General features: G+C 33.4%; 1 protein-coding gene across 1 annotated transcript in view; it reads left to right on the top strand.

Annotated features, from left to right (window-relative positions):
• Window positions 1-21,080, top strand: part of LOC129222062 (histone-lysine N-methyltransferase SETDB1-like) — a 138,653-nt gene that overhangs the window by 75,572 nt on the left and 42,001 nt on the right. The window contains exons 8-14 of the mRNA XM_054856486.1: window positions 861-1,081; window positions 4,127-4,205; window positions 8,421-8,494; window positions 13,837-13,910; window positions 13,996-14,054; window positions 19,068-19,188; window positions 20,259-20,370. Of these exons, the coding sequence (XP_054712461.1) occupies window positions 861-1,081; window positions 4,127-4,205; window positions 8,421-8,494; window positions 13,837-13,910; window positions 13,996-14,054; window positions 19,068-19,188; window positions 20,259-20,370 (740 nt within the window). The remainder of the gene's footprint in view (window positions 1-860; window positions 1,082-4,126; window positions 4,206-8,420; window positions 8,495-13,836; window positions 13,911-13,995; window positions 14,055-19,067; window positions 19,189-20,258; window positions 20,371-21,080) is intronic.

Raw genomic sequence — 21,080 nt, forward strand, 5'->3', positions numbered from 1 at the left:
CAAAACTTATTGGACGTTATATTTAACTGCTAAAACTGGTCTGAGAATATAATTATTTAAAAATATTTTTGTATGGCGAGCCTTTGAAATGTCACCTTTGAGCATCAACGCACCGTTGCCAATGTTTTTTCCATTGTTCAAAAGCTCACTGGAAGTCTTTACATGCAAGGCTGTTAAGAGACCTTGTTGAAGCTACCTGAATACTGGAATACTGTACTTCTGAAATTCAGTCAAATTGCTTTCTTTTCCAGTCTAAAACTGGTCTGAGAATATAAATTTTTTTTAACATTTTTGTACAGCGAACTAAAAGCCTTTGAATTCAAAATCCTTGCTCTCCCAAATTTAGAAAAATTTGGGAGAGCAAAAAATAAAAAAGCACTTGGAGCGAAGGTGAGCTGTAGTGTGCTTGAAGCAGTATTGTCATGTTGTGCATAGCCGAAACTTCAACTGCTCCAAATGATGCTTCATTCTCGTCTCAATTAGTTTTTGACTGAAGTAAAAATAACACTCACTTCCTCCAATGATTCTCTCTTACGTTTCGGAAATAATTGACGTAGATGTGCTCTGTTAACTGAAACACCCTACCAGCCTACCACCTCACCCTGTCAGTTGAATCATTGAATGGGAATATTCACATGCCCCTATTCAAAAAAAAAAAAAAATCAGTCTTGAAACTTTGTGAATAAATTCTATACGTATATATTATTATATTAATATTAATTTTTGGGTACTGTGTTGCCATGTAAAATATTAATGCAAAATAAAAATTAATTGTTGTATCTTGATTCTCTGACTTTAGTCAGCTACTTTTATGAAAAATATTTTTTTAGGTACTGAAACTATTATTTTTTTTCTTCCAGAGAATTCGAAGTTGGTTCAAAAGCTTGGATCCAAAAAACAAATTTACTAGGAACATGGGAAAAAGGCACAATTCTAAGAATATGTGAAAACAGCACAGAAAAACTGTACAGAGTTCGTTTTGATAGTAATAAATTAATAAATCCAAAATTTTGTAATGGAAAACAACTAGCTTATTCGGAACCCTCAGATGTACTTATTCCAGTTGGAACAAGAATTATTGGTTAGTATGCAACTTTAAGTTACAGGGGTTAAAATTCAGAACCAGATACAAGGTTCCTGCGAAAATATTTTAATTCTTGCAAAAACAAGCAATTGTTATCAATTCATATAAAGTTGTGCAAAAAATTTGACATAATCTACTTGCGATAAAACACGACTCGACTTAGTGAAGTGGCTATAATGCAAGTTTTTCACAAGTAATAAATTTCAGAGCTACCACGAGTTACTCACCCACAACGCGAAAATTTTCGGCAGCATAATTTCGGCAAAAGCAGAAGGTTAATTCATCACCCTTTCGTGTTCTTCCTCTTCTTCTGACGAGGCTCCTGTGGTGTATGAAATGTTAGGGAAAGACATAAAAATACAATCGCGCTGCATAGATAATCAGTTCTTAATACAATAACTGCATCTACTGTACAGTACTAATATAGTTCTGCATTTTATTATCACTACATGTTGTACACACCGCACAGTTTTATTTTATGTCTCTTTCTCTCATCAATCATTGATTTTGTGCATTGTAACAATGTTTTATTTTAATTAATGCAGATTTTTAAAAATACAGTAAAAATTCACTTTATGTAAAAGATGGTAATATATAGGTAAGAAAGGATTTAAAACAGTTTGAGAGGTGTTTAGATATGCCTAAAATAACTAGACATGTTTGCAAAAAATTCATATACCCTTTTCACAACATGAAATTTGCATGCTAAAATGACATGCTAAAAGAAGCTTAGTTTTAAAATTTTGAGATATAGCTTAGGTCTTTGCATCCATAGGCTCGCATAATTGGCATGAAAATTAGGTCCCTGTAACCTCAAAGCATATACCTGCAAGTATTTATTTCTTATGATAGTTTTTCTTTATTTTTAAAAATCCAGACACCCCCCCCCCCTTTTTGCGTGATAGACAATGATTAGCTTGCAGATACTTTTGAGTTGCGTGCACAGATACTTTATATTTTTATCTGACTCTGGTCTCTTGAAAATCGTTAAAGCAGGGTTATACTCTATAGTTTACACACATACAGATGGATCTCTGTTTAACGATGCCCTATTTAACGACTTCCTCTATTTAAAGACAGCTTTTCATTGTCCCAGATGGTCCACTATTGTTTTGAAAGGATGCACGCTTTCTACTTAAAGACGATTTTTCATGGTCCTTTGAAAGTCGTTAAACAAAGAGCTAACTGTATTTATGAAAAAAAATCGTGTAAAGTTTTGCTACAATTGATGGTTGGAATCAATAGTTCATCGGACAAATGCATTCAAAATTACACTCGAAATTAGCATTCGCAAGGGAAATTGAGTGATCAGGAAAATGGAAAAAATCAGGGTGCACAAAAGAACACAAAAATGCAATTCATCTCACCATCTAGTAATGACAATCTTTCAACTGCTTTTGTTTAATGATATTCAATTAGTGCGTGCTTTTGAAGATAAATTTTTACATCAATAGATTGATTTTGGTTCTGTATCATGGAAAAAGAAATGTACATTTAAAATATAAGTAGTTATTAATAAATAAAATGAAAAATTCTTTAATTGAAACTGTATTTCTTATTTTCAGTTAATACCGAAAGTACTGATATTTTACCTCGGCAAATACAGGTATTCGGTATACTGTTATTGCATTTACTAGTGATAATCCTCCACCCTTTAATTTTTCCTTTAAACAAAATTTGGCATTTTATCATGTAAAACTGCAGTCTTCTCTTCTATCATTCCTAATGAAGTAAGACCCTGATCCCAGTATCATTCATTTGCTGGAAGGCCTCATTTGAACCCTTTCTGCTCAAATATTTTCTGCTCAGTTCGAAATCATTTTCTGTTCCGAGAAGAAGCCATAGAGTTAGATGAGCGTAGGGCTACATTTCGAGTTCTTTCATTTTCTGTTGATTATATGAAGTGAAGTTTTTCAAAACTTATTGTACCTGTACTTTTAATAGCACTCCAAATTTTAATTGATATGCTTTAGTGTTTATTGCTGTTTTGTAGTAATCTTTTGAAATCGTGTTTGTAAATCTCGGTTTCGGCTGGACATTTTTTTTCTTTTAGTGATTTTCTTTCAACCAATGAAGAATGGGCATGTATCATTTTAACAATTGGTCTCAAAGTAGGGGATATTTCAATACATTAAAAAGAAAAGAAATTAATGGAATTCAAAGAAGGAATTTATTTAGAAAGCTCCTCAAATTAATTAATTCTCTGTCAATGATAGTAGGTATTAAAAAGAGAAAGTGGTGAAGTTTGCATCTAGTTGAAGCAAAGCTTATGTCAGAAGACTTAGTACTTCCAAGACTTGACCAAGATTTGGTCAAAAAACTCCTACTAAAGTTCTGTGACCATTGATGCAACATATGTGACTGAAACTCCATTTCCTGCATTTCTTCCAGGATCCCCCCCCCCCAAAAAAAAAACTGGAACTGTGTGTGATGAGCATAGGGAGAGGTTTCACCGAGATATCAATGTATCTTAGCAATAGAACAGATGCATCAGTCTCATTGGGTTGAGTTAATGCTTGCCAGATACTGCTGGACTGTAAAAGAGATGCTCCTTCTTTGAGGCATAAGAAGCAATCAAAAAGGAAATGTTGACACCAATAGGCTGAAAGCAACTGCTGCTTTCTTGAAGATTAAAAATGTTGAATGAAGCTGGACCTGTTCAATTATATTTATTGCACAGGATTTTTTTCTTTTCCTTTTTCAGTTTACCATCAAATCAAAGAGTGTTTTTCATGCATCTTCTAAAAATGTTGGTTGATTTTAAAGAAACAGACTGTCTTCTGCAGCCTGGGCAAAAACAAACATGTTTAGTCAAGGTTGTTCAGATTCCATTTTGATATGCTGTGTAACAGTGTCTGCCATGTCAGTGATTTAGTTGATTTAGATGAAATATTTTGATTTGCAGGTTAAGTACTCTTTTTAGGGAAAAATTACTTTTGCATTGGGAGTTGGAAAATTATATTTATTGTTTACTTTAATTTTAACATGTTAAGCATTTTACAATAACTATTGTTAATGATAACTTTTGTTTACTTTTTGTAGCAAAATACACTGATCAAGTTGTCAGTGCAATGTATGCTGGAGTAATTGCTGAACCACCAAAAACTTCAAACAATGGAAGGTTAGTTTTGTTACACTTTGTTTCATTGTAATAAAAAAAACTGTATATGCAGAATTATGCATAAATGTGTACATATTTACGTATATAGCCAGAGCTGCCAATTTTTGAAAGTCCAAAATTGTATCTGCATTTTGCCGGGAGGGGGGGGGATGTGGCCGCTGCAAACTTAAGATTTAACAAATGTGAGACTGATGAATTGTCAACAGTATAAAGAACAAAAACAATGATACTTAACAAATTTCAAATATTATGCAGAGTATTTTAAGATAATAAAGTATTGATTTTAAAAATTCACTTCTTGATTATTAGCTGTACCTTTCACTGGGTCAGCATAACTTTTTGAAGTAACATGCTTGCGGCAATCATCACGACTACCATGTGAAACTGAAGAATCGCTATTGCAAGTAATGCCATCTTGCATAACCTGTCTTTAAAGATGAAGTAAGGAATAGACTAGTGCTTTTATATTCTTCACAGAATTTTTGGCAGTTTTTCTGGTTTTCCGAAGATTAAATAACTGCATCAGGGTTGTGGTCTAAAAATCGATCCAGCTTTACACCATGGAACTTTCAAAAAATGATGCTTGTTACAGTTACGTGAAACGAAACCTAAACATTGTTTTTCACTTCTTTTGTCTTCACTTCAGTTCAACAGCAGATGGAGACGTGTTGTTGGATAGTGGATAGTCATCCATCTGTACGTATTCGCAAATTCGTTTCTACGAGGGTTGTCTGAAAAGTTTCCGACCTAACGAAGAAAAACGATATTTACCTTCCAAGTTGACTATTATTTTTCAATATAGTCTCCTTGTAAGTCCATACACTTGATCCAGCGATGCTCCCATCCTTTTAACCCATCCAAATAGTACGATGAGTCTTTCTCTTCGAAATAACTGTTGACAAAGTCGATTACCTCTTCATTTAAAGAAAACTTTTGTCCCCCCAAGAGCTTCTTTCAGCTTAGGGAACAAGAAAAAGTCACTTGGGGCCAGGTCTGGCGAGTAGGGAGGGTGCTCAATCAGTTCATACCAGGGATGATTGTGTTCCGGTATTTTACCGAATTTCCGGTATTTTCGGACGTATTTCCGGTATTTTTATGTCCGAAAATACCGGAATTATGTTTTTTTTTGTTATGCTTTTATCTCCCTACCTCCCCCTTTTTTGAAAAATTATATAATACTCATCAAATATACCTGCAAGAGCCTTAAGGTAAACACTTATCCCTTAAGATGGACAAATGTCAAGATAATTTCGTATAACACCAGCTCAAAAGTAACTTTGTAACCCATTAAAATTTTAATCAAATGTACACACACTATTTTGACTCAGAACTATTTATGGCAAAGGTGCACTTAAGTAATAGGGGCCAAAGATTACCCCCCCCCCCCCCGTTCTCGCTTTGAAACTTTCAGGTATTTTTTGATGAACTCACAATCACCCCTGGTTCATACTTCAATTCAGGGATTTTAGCCATTGAAACTGCTGAGGTTTGTAATGGAGCATTGTCTTGATGAAAAAGGACTTTTTCTTTTTCAAATGAGGCCGTTTTTCTTCAATTTCATTGTTTAATTTGTCAAGTAAAGTCGCATAGTATGCTCCTGTAATGGTTTTACCCTTTTCAAGATAGTCTATGAATATAATTCCATGGCTATCCCAAAAAACTGTTGCCATCACTTTCCTAGCAGAAGGAACTGTCTTGGCCTTTTTTGGAGCTGGTTCTCCCTTTGCATTCCACTGTTTTGACTGAGTTTTTGTTTCAGGGGTGTAGTGGTGGATCCAGGTTACACACTGCAGTGATCAATCGTGGGAAAAATTCCGTTTTGTTGCGCAGGAATAGCGGCAAAAGAGCACTGCAACTGTTCATTCGGACCCGTTTCTGGTCCAAAGTGAGCAAACGTGGCACCCAACGTGCAGCCAGCTTGTGCATGCCCAATTCTTCGTTCAAAATGTGGCAAGCACGTTCCTTGGAGATATTCATAGCTTCTGCTATCTCCCTAACCTTCAATCTATGGTCATACAGCACCATCTGATGAACTTTGGTGATGTTTTCGTCAGTGGTAGCAGTTTTGGGTCGATCCGAACATTCATCATCACCAAAGCTGGTACAGCCACGTTTAAATTCTGCTACCCAAAATTTCACTGTGGTAGATAATGGAGCAGAGTCCCCATACACAGCGTCCAACTCCTCTTTAATCTGGGCAGGCATATTCCCCTTCAAAAACAAGTAGCGAATGACAGCTTGATGCTAGATTTTTTCCATTTTCTTGTTGACCCAACAATTCGTGTCTAACTTCTGTAATGAAGTTAAACTCCTAAGGTTTAGCAGATGCCTTTCTATTACACATTTCTATAGCTATCTAGTAAATGAAATGTCAGAACTGAAATGAAAAGCTAAATAATTTTATTTATAAATCTAATAATTAACAACTGTAAAACATAAAAACTTCTGTAAACGGTATAAACAAATAGGGATTTCAACAATACTCAAATTAATCTTCATGTTCCAAAAGAACACGTTTTTAAAAAAAATTTAACACCCTAACGATAACTATTCTAAAATGTTTCAAAAAAAAATAAGTCCCTAACTCTCATGGCGAAATCCTACCATTTCCTAAGTTCAGGACGCCGCTTCAACAGCGAACGATCCTCTAAAAAAAAGACGACTATACTCGGTCGAAAAATGAGAAACGCGAGCAGAAGTGATTTCCTTCTCATTCCTTCCGCTTATATCCTATCCCGCACTACGTGGCACATCACTCCGGATATGCTTACGTAAGAGCCATCTGGATCCTTCCAGAACGTTCGATCTGCTCCAAGTCATCGGAAGAATACGTCACACATCCGCGCGTGCTCTGACGTCACATCCTTCTTCCTGACGAACGCTTCGTTCCGAGCCGATCCGTTGCTTACACATTGCTTTCCGATACGCAATTTGAAACAAGCGTCCTTTAAAGGGACACACAAGATTAACTGCTTATTCATTAACAAAGAAAAACAAGTGAGTAAATACATTTACATTTAGTTTACACTTAGCTTTTAAAATGAATTGGTGAGAATATTTCTAATAGACATTTTGTGACTATCACATTTTCACAAAAACTATAACATCAACTCAAAAAAAATGGCTGTCAAACAAACAATTTGAGCTCAAATTGGAGCCAATTTCGATTCCGAGCTACTAAAGAATGCCTAAGTAAGGACACCCCACTTTGAATTACTAGTGCTGCCATCTTCATGTCAAGGTCAGAAACTTTCAGACGACCCTCGTACACATGCGCTGCTTGTTTGTGCATTATAGGCTTAGCAAATGGGGGAAGTGGCATTATGTTTTATGCACAGAGACCGTCCGCACACATGCGGAAGTTGATTTTCTGAACTTACCAGTTTAATTTTCATGCAGTTTATGTTTTTTTTTTTTTTTTGCGTTCTTGGGATTATAAATTAAAAAAACCAGAAAATCTTAATTTTTGGAATCGCTTTCGTAGAGTCGTAGTTTAAAATTGTAATTTGTAGAAACTAGGATTTTTTCGTAGCAGTTGGCAACTCTGCAAATAGCAGTGGCGCGCACAAGGGAGGGGGTTCAGGGGGTCCAGACCCCTCCCTTGTTGCACTTGGTTTTTCTCAATTATAAGCCTATTTATTTTGTACTAGTGGTGCCGGCACGGCTTTGCCCTTAATAGAAAATTAATAAGTCTTAATTCGCCTGTATATTTACAAATAATGTATGGTGAATTTTCTTGCCAGTTGGCTTGTACCCAACGTGGTTTAAACCAAACAACCCTGATACATTTTACGAACATTTGAATTCTAAAAGCTTTAGAGTCGCCTCTCATAGGTGTGATTTACATACATTATACAACGCTGGGAAATTTTTTAAATTGTATCCGAATTTCCTGAGTTATGAAATGTTTTTGAAGTGTTTGTATGTGTATTCAATAGCTCTTGTTAACTTAAAAAATGTTGTTTGACATTCTCCAAAATTAGTTGTCTAAAATGCAATTTAACTTGCTATGTAACTGCTTCAGAAATTGATTTTCATTTTTCACTCCCGTTATATGTCTATTAAAAGTTCCCTTAAGTGTTCTTATTAAAAATAGCATAGTAAATACTTGTAAAAACTGTCAAAGTTCTGCCTGTTTGACTGTTCAACTGTCAAATTGAATAATGCTTACCTGATGTATTGCTTTATAAATCATCAATTAAATTTTATTTTTAGGTACCTTATATTTTTTGATGATGGTTATGCACAATATATAAGCCAACATGATATAAATGTTGTTAGAGAACAAAGTAAGTAGACATGTTTGTCCAACAACTATTTTCAGTCTGGAATAAAATACTTGTTCAGTGACACAAAATGTTTTTTAAAGATATAACTTGTATGAAGTTGGGTTTCTGTTTCTGTACTCTCCTAATGCACAAAATTGAGCATCTGGAAATGCACTTTTGATTTACTTTTCTAAAGAATTTTTTTCGTATTTTCTTAAAACATGATTCATACACTTTTTAAAACCTCAAACTGTTTGAAATAAAAATATAAAAATAATTTTCAAGTGCTGAAAATCCTGAAAAGAGTAAAAAGTTTTTAAAAAAATGCTGTGAGAGGGTCCCTGAACCCCATCATTTCCCCCAACATTAACAAAATGGCCTACCATTGTGTTTGTAGGACTTAATTTAAAAAAAATCCCCCCTCCCCTGTATGGCGGATGTCTAAATTAATGTTTGAATTAATAAGTTTAATACAGGGTCTATATATAAAGTAATGAGACTAATTTTTTCCTGATTCGACTGTAGCTCTCAAGTGCGCAGAAACTAGTTAGGTCAGTGGTGAAGGTTACTGGTGAGACTCACTCCGGTCCGCAGTCACCTGGGAGTCTTTGTTCGGGCAGCATCGTATTTATAGCGGACCTCTATTGCAAACGTTGTTCCATTTCTAAAATGTAGAGAATATTTGAGCAGCGTTTTGTGATTAAGTTTTGTGTGGAATTTGGTAAATTGACCTCAAAGGCTTCAGAGATGTGTAAGCAAGTTTTTAGAGATAATTGTCTGTTGAAGGTGCATATGTTTCGGTGGCACAAGTGTTTCAAAGATGGCTGGGAGAGCGTCTAGGATGAATCTCGAACAGAGTGTCCGTCAACCAGCAGAACGTATGCAAACGTGGAACGTGTGCATGTTGTGCTAAATTCTGACCACCATTTAAGTGTGAGAACGATTGCAGATGAAGTTAGACTTAATAAAATGACAGTTCACAGCATAATTGCTGAAAACTTGAGAAATGCTGAAAATACCTGATCCATCTCCAAGACTTCCTGATCAATAAAGGTATCTATCTCTACGCTTCCCCAGCTCGCCTACAGGCATTATTTAGCTCTAGCCGAGTTATTCTATTTCCGAAGATGAAAACTCACTAAAAGGGCATCATCATGGAACTCGAGGCTGTGAAAGCACTGGTACAAGACTTTTAAAGGACATTCTGGAACAAGACTACAAACCAATCCTTGAAGCTTAGAAGATTCTCTGGGATAAGTGTGCTGGGCTAAGGATCTTATTTTGAAGAATTTTTGGTGTGAGTATTAATATCTGCAATAAATTCTTAGAACACAGCTGAGTCTCATTACTTTTTATACAGACCCTGTACTATGTTCATATTGTTACAAAAATCAAAAGCTTAAGCAGGGTCTTCTGGTTTAACCTGCAAGGCCTCTATTTTTGCAAACCTTAGTCCTAGATGCATACTTCCAATTGCAAAAGTTTTCAAAATCAGATGCAGAGTTCAGATATTGAAGGTTTGAAGCAAAGAAGAAAACGAGTGAAAAAATACAGAATGTAACTTTTTATACGGGCCCTTGGTCCCCTTAGGGAAATAATCTCAGTTGAAAAAATAATTCCAACGCAAAAAATTTGACAGTAGTATGACCAATGTTCACCGAGATATGAAACGCAGCATTTTGTGACTTCCACCACTTTTCACTCACCATAATTTACACCTTTTGAGGAGAGATATAGCGACTAATTAGTGTTTAAAATTACATGTGTGCATTGAGTGCGTTGTTGGAATAGCAATGAAAAATAAAAATACGTTTTTACTTCATTACTGTGTTGTGTTATATACTTTTTTTTTACTTCAACAACCTGTCATTCTTTTGAAAGGGCGACAAGTTACAATCTCATCTTTTGCATGGTACCTTAAAACTTTGAACTGGAATACCTGTTTGAGTTTTGGTCCCACAAATGTCAAGTTTTTGTGCCAGTAAATATTTTTCAACAGAGAAGAAATTATGTTCCTAAATATAAGTTAGAGGACCTGGGAGCTGGTTTTTTGACTCATATTTTTTTTAATTTCAAACTTTCAATATCTTAACTCTGCATCTGATTTTGAATATTTTTGCAATTGGAAGTATACATCAAAGACCAACGGTTTGGAAAATAGAGGCCTTGCAGGTTAAACAGGAACACCCTGTACATGAGTTTTTGTCCAGTTTTCATTTGTATAGATTGGAAAATTAATTTGAATTGTTAATGCATTTTTTTCTTTCAATATTTAATAAAATGTAATTTAAATTGTTGGAAATAAGTAGCATATATATATATATATATATATATATATATATATATATATATATATATATATATATATATATATATATATATGTACATATATGTACAGGGTATTCTGTTTTAACCTGCAAGACCTCTATTTTCGCAACTGCTAGTCCCAGATGCATACATCCAATTGCAAAAATGTTCAAAATCAGATGCAGGGTTAAGATATTGAAAGTTTGAAGCCAAAATAAAAATGAGTCAAAAAATATAAAATTTAACTTTTTATACAGCACCTAGGTCCCCTAACTAATATTTAGAGAAATTATATTCATTGAAAACTATTACTGACACAAAAAATTGACATTTGTTCCACCAAAACTCAAGGGAATGTTAAAGTTTTATGGGACCATACATAAGATGAGATTGGAATTTATTGCCCTTTCAGAAGAATGACAGGTCATCTAAGTAAGAAAAACAAGATACTTATATTTTTCATTGCTGTCGAAAAATAAATGCAAGTGTTATGCCATGATACGCAAAAATACACTACAAAGCCTCGAAGAATTTGAAAAACCACACTCGATGCACACATGTAATTCCAACAATTGTTAACCACTATATTTTCCTCCAAACGGTGTTATTCATACCTGCCAACCATTCCGGATTTCTCGGAAGTTTTACGGATTTTTATGTCCTTTTCCGTTTTTCCGGTTATGAGCAAAATCTTCCAGATTTTTCACGTTTTGTAGAAAAAATAATCTCGCCAATTTTGGCGCTAACGAGACTTTTGTGGAGCGCGGCACCGCGTTATAATCCAAGTAGCCAAGGAAAGGTTGCCGTAAGAGAATGGTACGAGAAGAAGCGAGGCAAGATTATGACGTCACTGAGTGATACAGCGCATGACTTCATCGGGATCCAATCAAAGCAAGCGTCGCGGCGGGCAACTAGGGGCACAATTCCGGCGCCAATTATCTTCTCATTCTCTCAATTCGAGCTGTTTTTGCTTCGTTCTTTTTTTTAAGATGAGTAACAAATGTTATTTCCAAACTTTTAAAGAAAGCAATAAAAGTAATATTTACTAAACGAAAGTAAGTTCAATTGATATAAAATTAATAACTAATATATTGTTAAATGTAAAGAGGGTAGGTGTCCTGTTTGATTTTATTTTGCGTTAAAATCTTGTGGATAAAAATAAAAAAATCTTCCGGATTTTTTTTCTCGGAGGTTGGCAGGTATGGTGTTATTGATAATGAGTGAAAAGTGGTGTAAGTCACAAAATGCTGCTTTTCATATCTCGGTGAAAATTGGTAGTACTAATTTCTAACTTTTGTGTTGGAATTATTTTTCAATAGAGATTAGTTCCCTAAATATAAAGCTAAGTGACCTAGGACCCATATAAAAAGTTAAATTTTGTGTTTTTTGACTTATTTTTACTTCAAACTTTCAATGACTTGACTGATCTGATTTTGAACATTTTTGCAATTGGAAGTATACATCTAGGACTAACGGTTGCAAAAATAAAGGTCTTTCAGGTTAAAAATGGAACACCCTGTATATAATAATTATAATATAAGTGAAGAATATTGAAAAGACCACACCAAACGCTCATAGATGCGCAGCACAGCAAAACTAAAAAGCCAAGTAATTACATGAAATATACAAACCAAATAAACGTTTTTTGGCTTCATGACAATGCCAAATCAAAATGATGACAATGCCTTTTGACAATGATGAGAAAAAAGAAAATACAAGCAGCAATTGTAATAAATAGCATAAACTATTTATCACAATTCATTAACGCTCAAAAAAACTAGTTTTATTCAAAATAACTTCAATTTTTTTAGATATTAACATACAAATTGATTCAAATTGTTACACTACAATCTATGATAAAAGGTGTGATTTAATTTCAAAGTTAACAGCCTATAAGATTTTCATCCTGCTTAAGTAAAAAAGTTTTTATTGGCATCATTTTTTCACAAGCTATCAGAATAAAAAGAATTTGCAATACTATTTCCACTTTGAATCAAGAAATTTCTGTACTCAAAAATAAACTTCTCAATAATAACTTCTTTACAAATCTGGTTTGAAACATTTGCTCAAGTACAGCCTTCAATGAACATTTCGCTTCTCTTAAAACTGTTAAACTGTAATTGTATGATACAACTGCGACAAACCATTTGATTAGATCGTTGATGTGGATGCTTTTTTTTGCACATGGGAAACGGATGACTTACATGGAATTTGGACTGAATTTTTCGGACACGGATTTGTTTTATATTGACTTTAATGTTTATAAATGGACTGTATATTGATTAGCTGAATACTGGATTGGGTTTGTTCACTTCAGATCTCATGGTAAGATAATTTAATACTATGTGTAACTTGAGCTATAATTCAAAATATTTTGAACTAATGTTTTTTGAAAATTATGAATAAAATATGATTTTTAAAGTTGTTAAAGGAATACATCCAAAAAATTTTAGAGGGGAACTATGTAGGGGGTAGTTACTAAAATATTTTAGTAAAACTTCTCCCACGTTTACTATAATTGCTCATCTATTCATGGTCCCACTATCTTTAAACTTTTGTTTAAAAAATAAATAAAATTACTCAAGTTGTATATTAAATTAAAGTGCGCATAATTGATTTTGAAATAAGCTTTTAATAATTTAAGTTATTGGCAGGTACTGTCCTGTGGAAAGCTAATTATCGGAACTCATTTTTCCTAATTAGTCTAGGCGAAATCCCTGCTTTTAATTTAGGTTTAAGTTCTTATTTATTGATTATAGTTTAACATGTGGTGCATTTAGCCCAATGTTAATCTGTGCATATCTGGCACCTATCTGGCATCATCTGGAACTTAAACACTCTCTTTTTAGTTTGTAGTTTAAAATTTTTTGGTCTTTTGACCATATTTATTGAATCCTCCATGACTGATGAGCTCTGGATTCGACCTTTTAACTTTTTCTATTAATTGCTGCTTGGTTTTTCCTTTTTCTCATCATTATTTTTCTTAAAAAATGTTTATTTGCCTTGTGTGTTTGTGTTTTTTTTTCTTGTGGTTTCATTGGAATTTTCATTTTTAGGTGAGGATGTATCGGAGGATGTTCACGAAAAGCTTAGAGATTTTATTAAAGGTTATTTATCAAAATATCCTGAGGTAATGTTTGAAGTGCTATTTTGGTGTCTAGAATGTTTTTTTTATTTAGAGGAGAAAAAAATATATCATTATTTTTCTTTCACAGAGGCCAATGGTTAAATTGCAAGTCAATCAGTTTACTAAGACGGAATTAAACAGTGAATGGTAGGAAATAAAATTATTACTACATAATTATATAGTTCTGAAATTTAGTCTTCACATGTTAAATGGGTCATTCCATGTAAAATTAAAAAAAAACAAAACAAAACAAAACAAAAAAAAAACAAACTCAAACCTGACTGACCATCTCAGATTTGCATAAAACTTTCAGAAATTATTATTATTTTAACTTCTGCCTTTTTTGGTTTAAAATGTCATAACTCAGGTTTTATTTGAATAACAGCTCATTTTAACCCATTTGGGATAGCAACTTGCAGAAGATAGCACTACCTCAAGACGACAGCTGTTACACACAGACTGCATGCAGCCCAGTGCAATTTCTCCCGTTAAGCCTAATACGCAATTTAGGAAAGTACGCATTACATAATAATGGAATAAATGTACACTTTACATAGCAATGAAACCATTTTTTAAATATATGATAAAATATATCATAATTTCAATCATAACAAAAATGTTTGATGAAAATAATCGATATTTAACAAGAAAAATACAAAATATATTGTTTTTTACAATAACTAAAAGTACCAAAATTAAACAATATATTTTGCACAAAACAGGAAAAATATTTTTGTTTAACATTAGGAAATATTTGAAGAATATTGTAACAATTAATATTTTAAAGCCACATGAAAAATTTCAAAGCACGGATCAATTTGCATTGCACTCTCACAGGTAGTGTTATGTATTTTATTGCACTTTGAGCAAACTAAACATCTCCGTCTAAGTTCTTTGCCTTCTTTTTCAGTGTATGATTTTAGAAAGTAACTTCTGTATAAAGAACTCCTATAAAAATAATTAATAGTTGTTTTAATGTCTCCCGAAAAATCCATACATGGATCAGTCATAAATTCAGATATTTCCTCCTCAGGAAGATAACAAGTTCACCATGGCTACACAAATGAATCTAAAAGTAAAACCCCTTGCTGGAATATCTCCCATGAAATCCCATTATAAATGAAATCAAAACTAGAAACAGTCACTTCAAAATGAATATATGTTTCCCTTTTCACTTGCTAGCACATGTTTATATTTTCTTTCATGAAATCCAATAAATTACAGACACTTGACAGACCCAATTCTGACGTCAGAAAGAGAAATACTAATGTTCTAGGCCAATCATTTGAATGGAACATAGATAAGTAATAAGTAATGCCATCTGATAGTAAATATTTCGTTCCTAAACTAACCCGCAAATGCGCATTATTCAGATTTTTGAGTAGCATTTGCTGACACTCAGAATAGCTGCCACTGGGTGGAGCAGCTGCCACTGACGCAGATTTTTGAACACGGGTTAAAGAAAATAAGATTGTTTTTGAAATTTTAAAAGTTTTTTTCTGAACCAACATGCTTAAAAACATAGGATTTGACCATTTTTTGAATAATTTAACAAAATTTACTATTTAAAAAATATATTTAAATCAGTGTGCAGACTAGATTTTATTGTTTACGCTTCTGCACATGACCTCACAAATGATGAACTGCCGTTCACTGTTGCCATTAGCGCAGAGTACAATATTTAATTTGTTTCTTTACTCATATGTAGTGGCAATGGCATGATTGATAGCAATAGCAATCATAGAGCTCAATATTTAATTCGCATCTGAATTATCATAAGCTGGAAACACGGTGGACAGCAAGCATAAACTTTCAGTGCTTCAGTGCGCTAGTGGAATACAAGCCAACATTCATCATTTGTGACGTAGACCACTCTTGAAAAATCGGACACTTAAAAAAATTAAAGAATAACTGTTGTGAAAATGGAAGTATTTTCTGGGTCCATGTTTTTTTTTGCTCATTCTATCAATTTCAGTTGACTAAAAGTAGTACTTTTGACTGAAGGAAACAACTCCATTGCATACTCTTTAATACTATGTGTAACTTGAGCTATAATTCAAAATATTTTGAACTAATGTTTTTTGAAAATTATGAATAAAATATGATTTTTAAAGTTGTTAAAGGAATACATCCAAAAAATTTTAGAGGGGAACTATGTAGGGGGTAGTTACTAAAATATTTTAGTAAAACTTCTCCCACGTTTACTATAATTGCTCATCTATTCATGGTCCCACTATCTTTAAACTTTTGTTTAAAAAATAAATAAAATTACTCAAGTTGTATATTAAATTAAAGTGCGCATAATTGATTTTGAAATAAGCTTTTATACAACACTATAGCTCCCATAGAAATTGAGTTATAATATTTTTAAACACTATCAACAAGTAAAAAAAAGTGCTTGTTAAGGAATTTCAAATGAATCACTCATCAGTTATGAATGATCAATTTTTTAAAAATTACGTCTAAATTTAAGATGCCAGAGAGTAAGATTTCTAAAAGTTTCATAAAAATCTGAGATGGTCAGATTGAGTGCCTTGTTAGTTTCACATGGACTGACTGACCTTAATCTGATATCTATAAACGTGAATGTTTTTTTTAATAATATTTTTCCATTCTTATGTTTCTAACTGTTTATTTTCCACTTTGAAGTACAGAGTATAGTTAAAGATGTAAAAATTATATGGAAACTAAAGTGATAATATGTGAAATAAAATGACTTACTGGTATATACTTGCATATAATTCAAGAAATTTAGTACAAAAAATGAGGTTAAAAGTTAGGAGTTCAACTTATATGCGGGACAGAATTTCCAAAAATTTTGCCTGAACAATACTTGGAAAAAAACAATCAAAAATGTGAAACTCTTCTCAATTTTAGTTCAACCTTTTAAAAAAGATGCTACAGAAGTAAATACTTACACATTATTACTATAATTTCATATGTTCTGATTGTGAAATAAAGACTAAATAATTATAATAAACGGGAAACTACGAGAAAAGTGCGGGAATTGCCGCATTCGCAAATTTTCCCCATTATGGCGAATTAATGCTCTTTTTAAAATTTTTTAAGTAATGTAATATGGCTACAGTGCAGAATTTAAATGATAATAATTAAAAATCAAAGTGATTTTTGATTAGTGTCGAAAATCAAACAGCAAAATTGAACCCTGTAGGAAAATCGCAATTCCAGAGTTGAAACTGTTTTGCCCAAAAGTATACAAATCAGGCGTTTCATAACTAAAGAATGTTCATTAAATTTATTTTTCCTCCTTTTTATAACGTTTGCATTCAGAAATAGTGGCAAAATATTTCCGATTTTTTTCAGAAAGTAGGGGATCGACTTATGTGGGGGGTTTTAAATTTTTTCCCGATTTTTCTCTTAAAAGTGAGGGAGGTAGGGTCGACTTATATGCAAGTAATTACGGTATTTTTCTAATTTGAAAGCAACTTAAATACTTTGGATTGTCAGTTGTATTATTTTTTTTCTTGGTTCAGCTACCTGGGGATGTTTTAACACTTTACGGAAGCTGTTCATTTTTAGAGAATTCTTCCTTTTTTTGAAACACGGAGTTCCTTTTTTCTAAGGTTAGCACATATAATACGAGCTAAGAACAGGGATTGTGTTTGATTCTCGGAACTTTGGTTGAGGTATTTTTTCTGTAATGCAGGTAAATAAAGTTGCTCGTCCAAATGTGTCAAAATTATGAGATTTCTGTTAAAAATTGCAAAGTGATATAATTAAATGACTACATGTTAATTATTATCCCATTCTAAACCTGTTCTTCTGTTAAAATCATAAGAACATTAATATTAAATGAAAAATATCAAATAAGCTCTGTGCTACAAGGGGGCTGCCCCTTGCTGCATTCCACTGGGGTTGACCTGCTTGCTAATTGGTCGTCTTGTTTCGTGAATGTCTATTGGGTTAGCCCATTTAATATACAGACCAGTGTCCATTTAATATATTTGAGGTTATTTCTCTTGGGACTTTCTGATTGTGTGGTGAACTTTTTTCACTGATGAAGAGGCTCCATTGTAGCCTTGAAATAACTATTTGCCGTATTTTCTCGAGAATTTGCTTTACTTATGATGATTTTTCACTTTAGTCAGCATTGACATTGCAAAGAACAATAAGTAATAAATACTCAAATAACTGAAAACTGCTGAGGAATGTTTAGAGGTTACAAGGAATCTTCTTATTAATACATATTAATACAAAAAGTGAACTTTCAGATGAAAATGCAACCAACATAAGCTTTTATTTTCAGACAACACAAGCTTTTTCAGATGATACAACAACATAGTGTTGTTATTCCTCTAAGCAAGGGCAAATCCAGAAATTGTTCAAGAAGGGGGCTGTTAATTTTTTAACCCCTTATTACTATGTATATAATAAACACATGCTGGGGGGAGGCAAGCTAATTAAATAGTGATTTATCCAAGGAGGTCCCAGAACATTTTCATTTTCTTTTCTGTAGAAAGAGGCATTCTATAATTGCGTTTTAGATCTTCAATGTCGTAGTAATTCCAGGGGAATGTTCAGGATTTCCTTCCCCCAAACAGGATCAAAGATCGTCTAAAAGAGCACTTTTTGGGAACTTCAGTTTCGAAAAATTATTGGTGAAAAGTCACTGAACCGATTACTTCCTCCAACACTACCTGAGATGTCTACATTCACGTCACTAAACTTAATTTTTGCAAAATACCTGGAGGAAAGCCTCCAAACTCCTCAAACATCACCAAAGATCGTATGAAATTACCGTATTGAAACTTCAATTCTGAAAAGTTTCCGAAAGGGAGATCCGAACCTCTCTCCTTTCCTTTAAATCCTCAAAAAAAAACCTACACTTGGGTTTTAGAACTTCAATTTAGAAAAATTGCTGATGCAGGGTGCCTCAAGGGAGGGGTGATCATCTCCATCGCCCCTCCCTTGTATCCGTCCTTGCCTCTAACTCTGAAACTGGTGTCTGAAACTTCTATTGTCTCCACAATTCTAACATTATCATAATGTAAGTGAAATACACCATATTGGTGTATTTCATGTATTTCTGCCTTAGCCCTGGCTAATGAGCGGTAATTTACTGAATATTATCATAATGTGTTTCAACTTTTTGTATGAAGATGAACATTCTCATTGTTGCTTGGTGTTTTCGTTTTCTAGGTGTGATACAAAAGTTGTTGAAGTTGATGCTAGTATGGTTAAATTAGTATTCTTAAAATCTCAATCAACAGAGTGGGTATATAGAGGTTCAACTCGACTACAGCCCTTATATAATGAGCTTGTAAGTATTTGTGTGCTTGTGTACAAATTGTTAAAGGAAATGAGTGATATTTCTAATTAAACTTGTGGGTATCAAAAATGCTTAATGTGCTTAAAATATTAGTTTTTGTTTTTACAAATACAAATGTGATGACCAGCAAGAGGCTCTGGGCCCAGCTAGACTGGTCCCAGTCAGTTTATAAATCCCCAATGAAGATCAATGGCCCTCTTAAAACTATCCACCCCCTTGCTCATTACCACCTCTTCCGTTAAACTGTTGTACCTACCAAAGAAGTAATTTTTCCCAATTTCCAGGTTAGCCTGAGTTTTGAATAGCTTAAAACAATGTCCCCTTGTCTTGCTTTCTGTGAGAAAATTTAACCCGTTAACATCTTTCATTTTGACAAATTTAAACAACTGAATCATATCTCCTCTGGCCCTCCTTTGCACCAGGCTATACATATTAAGCCTATTAAGTCTGTTATAGTCTAAATCTGAAAGTCTTCTTACTAGACTAATAACCCTTCTTTGAACCCTTTCCAACACAGAAATATCTTTCTTGAGTAAGGAGACCAAAACTGAACAGCATACTCCAAATGAGATCTTACTAAACTCCTATATAACCACAGGAGTACCTTCTTTGATTTGTTTGAAATAGATCTATGGATAAACCCAAGTATTCTGTTGGCTTTGTTGCTTGAAATGCTGCACTAACAAAGCAAAAATTTTAAAAGTGTTTCCTTGCTTTCTCTAAGGTACTATTATCATTAAATTCTCGTGAAAAGAAGCTATGTGAGGCACTCATCAGCTTGCTTCAAATCCCTGCTCCGATCTCTGCAATCTGTTCAAAATATGATTTTATGCCTTCTCATGTTGAATTTTTTTCAATTATAACTATCAACCAAAAGCTAATCATTTTATATGTCTGTTATATGAGTTTGGAACTCATAAAAAAACTAGTCATGAGCATTTTGATATTTATTATAATGAATTTGTGTTATTGTTAAAAAATTGTTTGTAAAGTTTATTTATTCATTTTACATTTTTAATTAGTAGTGTAATTTTATTTACTTGAGTTGTTTTTATACATAGACAAATGCAGCTTCACATCGCATGACTGGGAAGCTCAGAAGGCAGAGGGGACTCCCAAGGAAACCTAATCAGCCATATGTTGAATACACAACAGAGATTGTGACAATATCTGGTTTGTGTTTATTGCTCAGATTAAACCTAAGCATTATTTCACTAGCTACAATCAGTTTATTTAACTAGAAGTTTTTATTATTCTTTATTGTTTGCATTTTATTGTTTGTTTGAATTTCTCTGTTAAGACTAACAACACATTGTTGAATTAGTAATGTCTCATGTAAAAGAGCTTTAGTTAAAATTTGTGGATTTTAAAATCATTTTTCAAAAGGAGAATCTGTATATATGATATTTTAATGAAGCAGTCGAACTTGGATAGTTCAAACGTCTTTCCTTCAAATTCATGGATGATTCAAAGTTTTGTTTCATTCCCTTGATACTTGTATGCAATTAACAGGGGCCCATGCAAGATTTTTTACAGGATCCCTTTGTGAAAAATGAAAGAATTCTGTGAAAAATCAAAATTTTTGGGCAATAAGAAATAATTTTGTGAAAACAAAGTTTCAAAATCTATACATATGGGGGAAGGGGGGGGGAGATAGGTGAGATAGTCTTACTCTTTATTGAAAATAGAATGGTTGCATTGGTGAAATTTATTATAAGGCTCATATTCAAAATATAGTGCTTTATCCCTAGGTGAGAGATTGCTCAGAAAAGAGGGTTTTTGGAACAGCAACATCCCTCCTCAGATCAGACTCAAAACACAACATCCTTTCTTATTTGAGTTTCACCGACTTGCTGCAGACCTCGATGTCTCGAGCATCAGAC

This window comes from Uloborus diversus, chromosome 5, assembly GCF_026930045.1.
Source record: "Uloborus diversus isolate 005 chromosome 5, Udiv.v.3.1, whole genome shotgun sequence".
Classification (NCBI taxonomy): domain Eukaryota; kingdom Metazoa; phylum Arthropoda; class Arachnida; order Araneae; family Uloboridae; genus Uloborus; species Uloborus diversus.